Source organism: Balaenoptera borealis (assembly GCF_965194805.1).
Source record: "Balaenoptera borealis genome assembly, chromosome: 15".
Taxonomy (NCBI): domain Eukaryota; kingdom Metazoa; phylum Chordata; class Mammalia; order Artiodactyla; family Balaenopteridae; genus Balaenoptera; species Balaenoptera borealis.
The window spans coordinates 59,251,007-59,257,006 of NC_138871.1; the positions used below are offsets into that span (position 1 = coordinate 59,251,007).

The following is a 6,000-nucleotide window of genomic DNA, read 5'->3' on the forward strand; positions in this document are numbered from 1 at the left end:
TTTGAGCTTCCTAGAGGAGGGCAAGAGAAGGAACTAGCATCTTGTACACACTATTTATCTGCACAGAGCACTGCTCGGTCCCACTGGGAGTGTTCCCCGTGGGGCAGGCGAGATGGAAGAATTCAGGTAGGAAACAAATTTAGAATGTCTCTCTCACCTTTGATGGTTAGGATGGCAATTCATTCCTACCGAAGAAGCTTGGTAGATACTTTTGATAGTAAACTGAGCTCATAGGTAATCCATAAAGAAAAGGGAGGCAAGATCACTGTGCCAGAAACCCTCTCTTCCAAAGAGGCGATCATCAATTCCCCACACAGGACAGAAAAGGAAAGACCAGCCGATTCACATCCTGTATGCACAGTTTAAAGGACCCACCAAAAATAACCTCCAAACACAGGCTGCGGGGGGGCGGGGGGTGGGGAGAGTGGAAAGAAGAGAGGCCAAAGTGGAGAGAAGGAGTTCGTGTCTCGAAAAATAAAGTGAGCAATCCTAATGTTCCTCTAGTTGATCCTGAAGATAGTCACCTGTCTAAAGCTGATTTTTAAATAATTTCACCGCACTTTGAAATTCCTGAGTAGTGGTATGTCAGTAATACATTTGGCTACTTAACTGAACTTTTCAGGTTTTATTCTTCCATGCCAATGAATGTAATCTCTAAGACTTGCCATTTTTAAGTACACACACACACACACACACACACACACACACACAAAGGTAAATGCATTATATATTACTCATTTTGTGGGAAACACAATGTACTATAATCAAAAAGATTCCAGTGGATTCTTTCAGTGTGTTTCAGTGATAATATTTTGTATGAAATAAAGGTATTCAGACCCTCTCTTTCCTGACCATATGGTCAAAATTACGAACTTAAGCAGCGCTGTTAGAAATGCCTGTGTGAAATAGCTTCTCTAGTATCAGTGAGTCAATACACTTTAAATTTAACTTTCAAAAAGAATATGTGCTAAACTTAAATATTTTTATATCTGTGGTGTTTTCCTATTAACCTATAGTTGTAAACAAGTGAGCTTACAACTGATATCATCACAAAGGAAAATGGCCTACTCAAGACGTTAAAAGTAGAGGAAGTTATTTATAAAGTGTTCTGCCAAAGACCATTTAATGATCTGTAAAACGTAGATTAACTTCTTTCATCATGAATGTGATTGTAAGAAATGCTCACCCTCTCATCCTCTGTCTCTTGAAAATTAATATTTTGTATTTCTAAGGACCAAGGAAAATATTTTTTAAGCCAATGTAATACACAGACCCCTTGGAAATGAGAGGTACTGATACAATGACTCAGATCAACCATGTAATATTAGATTAGAAGTCTGACATCCGATGGTAAATTTATCAGTCTTTCCTATAATTCTTATACTGCACTAAATTACATTTGGGAAATTCAGCTAATCTCTTCAAATTAAAGGCACCAACATTAATGGTGGATCTCATCAACATGGAAGGCATTAAAGTACTCCCTTTCAAGCACCTTGAGCGGATGGAAATTACCCCCTAATTTTCCCACCTACCATCTCACGTAAGTTAACTCAGAGGTCTAACAATGTTGCATAGAAGGTTAACAGACTATGTACACTGAGAATATTTAATTTGTGCAGTTAGTAAGAACTAGCCATTTAAAAATATATTCAAATGTTTTGTAAATAAAATTTTTGATTCCTATAGTTTTGTTCAAACTACTATCTTTTAAAATAATTAGATATTATTTGAATTTTAAAAATAATCTATTATAAGTTAGATGTTGCTTTATTGACTCTGTGATTCAATGTACACTCAGCCATATTCCTGTGGGGAAACATCAATCTTACTTTCTTGGCATAAGCCAAATCTTCATAGATTATTTAAGGACTCTAAATATGAGATGAAAAACAAAAAACAAACAAAGAAAAAAAACACCAAAATTAAATGCTAGTGAAGAAATTAGAAACCTATTGTATAAAATGTATTTTTAAAATCTTAAGATATATGTGATTTACACTGCCTGTTAATCTAGTCTCTTTGTGAAATAACCACAGCATAATATTTGTTTAGACTCTGAAACACCAAATATTTGTGATGTTTGCATAGCACCATTGTTATAATATGTGATTTCAAATGATAAGCATCTTTGTTGTAATCATGTGAATCCACAGAAGAATAAATTCCTGCTGTTAATGTACAACCAGCTCTCAGAATTCAGATTTCCTGCAGCTGCTGTATCACCAATAAATGAGAATTAATTGTGAAAACAATTTTTAAAGAATTGAGTTTATCATCACTGTGCATTTTCCTGATGAATGAATTCAGAGAGTTTTATTTTTACCAGAAATGTTCTCTCTGTCAGTCAGTAAATACAACTGCTGATTCCAACCATACCATCATTTCAATGGTTTCTGTATGGTTGATCTAACTACCCAAAACTGGAAGCTTGTTGCAAGATGTGTCCTAACAAATGTACAATAAATGACTTTTCCTGCATGCTGCCTGAGATATACTGTAATTTGAAATGTCTTATCCAACAAATTATATATTTCATAACCCAAAATTGAACTGGCAATATTTCTCATGTTTATAACTAATGGTATGTTAATATCAAAATCAGAAGCACTGTCATACATGTATGTTACATGTGACATTTAACTTGTTAAACTGTAATCAGTGAAGTGTTCATTGCCTGAACTAGTCAATTCTGTACAAATCATTGTCTTAACTGTTTTCCGAATCTTACCATATTTCCTAACACTTAAATATAAATGTTTGTAAATTAGTCATTCATTTTTTAATTGACTTTTTGTGTATCTTCAGTGTGACTCCATTAACTAACCCAAACAAAGGAGAAACAAAATGTTCCCCTGTCATAGTTAAGTCCAGGCTCAAGGACATTTTAGCGATGGCAAAAGTTCATTCATTCGTCTGACAAATATTTATTGAGTATCTGCTGTGAATCAGGCTCTATACCAAATATTGGGAGAATTTTTGAGGACTAAAGTAATCACAACCCTACATCACACCCCGTGAGGACTTCTGAACTTTCCCTAAACCGTTCTTCAGTGACTTTCATGGAATTAAGAAACTACTTTGTTTCTGTGTTATATCAAAGATACAAATTATCCACTGAAGAGTCTTGGATTAAAATGCAGTACCTTTGGCCCAGGAAAATGCAACTATCACTCACAGAAGTATTGTCTTAAGGTCAAATTTAAAAATGAATTAAACTAAAACTCAATTTAAGAGATTTGACCCTAACTCCAAAAGAAACACTTAAAAGGTCTTCTCTTGAAATTTATATACTAGGTCTGTTTTAAAGCATTATCCTTAAGGTTCTTTGCTACACATAAAATGTAGCATCAGATCACATTTCCTAAAACCGTACCCCTGTGGGGTATCAACGAATTCTGTAAAAGAGGAAGAAAATGTCTGTGAAAGGATAAATATTTATCTACAGAATAGCACAGAAGGGAATACACCCAGATGTTTTCTCAATGACAGATTTCTTTACATGTACCATATCCATTTACCACTTTTCAAAAGTGCTTGTACACACTCACAGCCAGATTCATCTCTCCCACCACATTCTCATTGTTCTTATTCAAGGAGATGCCCCAATAAAACCTTGTGGTTCCTGCCATCACAGCACTTAGGGTAATGAGGTTGATGAGTGTTTTATGTCTTGACTTTACTATCACAAATTAATTTTTGCAGCACTTGTCATTCCTCTGAAGCTGCTGGAAACAACTGCAACTTGCCATTCGCACAGAGATTCATTCATTCATTCGCTGTGAATATTTGCTAAGTGCTGGAGATGAGACTAGATCTTTCCATACAGCCACACATGCCTGAGATGGAACAGTGTCCCCCAGTACTGGCTGGTAGAGTCAGAAAACTCTGGATTTAGAGTCTAGCTTTGTCAGTTGACCTGGGTAATCTTGTTGAAATCCGTTCATCATTCTGAACCTCAATTTCTTTCTGTGTAAAATGAGACTAATTGTATCTGTTCTTTAGGGTTGTCATAAAGGTTAAATGAAACAATCACCATTTATGGAGTGCCTGATGCTCATAAGGCCGTGAATAAATTGTTGTTGGTATTGATGTCCTAAATATTACTTACGTCCCTTATACCAGTGACAAAGCGTCCTCCTTGACCAAACTTGAGTAAGGCTCCTTGGAGACCTCTTCTTGACTAGACCCTGACCTTGGGCTCTGTCCTTGGCCCATTTAGTTCAGTTTTGGCAAAAAATCCTGCTGGGTCAGTTGAGTGAAAATCCCCCCAACCTCTGATACTTGATCGCGTTTCCCATCCCCCACCCTTATCACCCTGTCCTGCCTTCAACAAGATTCCTGTTGAGTCAGACTAGCAAAAATCCACCTAGCTTTGATGTTTGCTTTTAGTAATTTTCCATCCATTGACCGCTGACTCTGCTCCTTGGCTTTAAATCCCCATTTGTCTTCATTCTATACAGAGTTGAGCCCAGTCTCTCTCCCCTACTTGCAGTAGTCCCCTTTTTTGAATAAAGTCTTCCTTACCATCTTTAACAAGTGTCTGAACAAGTTTCTCTTTAACGCCAGCAACATCTTCCGTGATGAAGGATGAAAAGACCAAATGAGCTAACTCTCTTCACCATAGCAGCTTTAGCCAAGATATATCAAGTGCTTGCTATCAACCAGGTAATGTACTAAACACTTGACTTGGATTATATCCCAAATCCTCACAAAAACCTTCTGAAAGGAGCATAATTTCTTTCACTTTTTACACATGAGAACTTGAATCTTAGAGAAATACTTGCCCCAAATCACACACCTAAGTGGCAGAATCAGAAATTGAAATCCAGTCTGCCCGACTCCAAAGCTTAAGCTTATGATCGTTGATAGAGAGAGGCAGAATAACACAATCTTGAAAGTATCTACTTGGACTGAGCAAGCTCCCAAGATGACATAAAATGATAACAATGTCTATCAATATATACTACCCATGCAATCACCATGATCACTAGGTGAGTCCAAAAATTTCATCAAAACTTGATATACAACTCCATGGTAACAATCCTATAGCATTACTATCATAGATCTTATAATTTGTGATATGAGATTATATAGAATGTCTTATCACTAAAGAGACTTTAGCTAATGTCCCCCAGATGCAAGAAAAGCACACTAAGTTTTTCATGCCTCATCAAAGTCACATTGGAAACATCTCATCCAACACCGCCTTCAATATTTTAGACAACCATGGAAAACAGACATATTTCTTTCTTGCTGTTTTGGTCTGCCTTATCTGTACACATCTGATTTGGGAACAAAAATAAACCTGATTTCACTCACAAACTTACAACGCAGCTCTTTCAACAAAACAAGTTACAAGATAATCCAGAACAACAACAAAAATGACACGTCTGTGGTAGATAATCCACGAATGGGAACAACTACCAGTCCAAAAATGGGCTTGATTATACCAGGAATTCTCTTATTCCAAATGACCGTTTTGTTCTAAGACTGTCCATAGCACTAGCTATGTTGCAACACTATTTTCATCATCTGTGAACAGCTGTGATTCTCCAATTGTACCTAGTCTCTGTGCTTATTGGCTGCATACCATGTAGTCACATACAGGGAAAGACAATATAAACAGATCCAGAGATAGGCCGGTAAACTCTTGATTTTTCTTTTCATTTAGAACCCAATCATTAAACATGTTTAAGTGCAGATTCCCAGGATCCTACCATTTACATGCTTACATAGGCAGCATGTAGCATAGGCTACATAGTAGCTCTTCCTAGGATCTGTGCTCACCCATTCAGTGGCAGGTGAAACTTCACCACATTTCAAGGAATAACAATGGACACAAATATACAATTAGCAAAAGGTCACATTCAATCCTTAGTTGGCACCTTAGCCAGATCCTTTTTAAGTGTGCCTCTGCTTCCATATCTCATCCACTGGTTGAAAGTGGAATGCCATGAAATATTTTCAGAAATTCTGAGATGATAAATCTGTAACATA

General features: G+C 36.6%; 1 protein-coding gene across 1 annotated transcript in view; it reads left to right on the top strand.

Moving 5' to 3' along the window:
* Window positions 1-5,732, top strand: part of SLC8A1 (solute carrier family 8 member A1) — a 426,970-nt gene extending 421,238 nt beyond the window's left edge. The window contains exon 12 of the mRNA XM_082358038.1: window positions 4,570-5,732. Coding sequence (XP_082214164.1) covers window positions 4,570-4,607 — 38 coding nt within the window. The 3' untranslated portion in view covers window positions 4,608-5,732. The remainder of the gene's footprint in view (window positions 1-4,569) is intronic.
* Window positions 5,733-6,000: the final 268 nt, after the last annotated feature.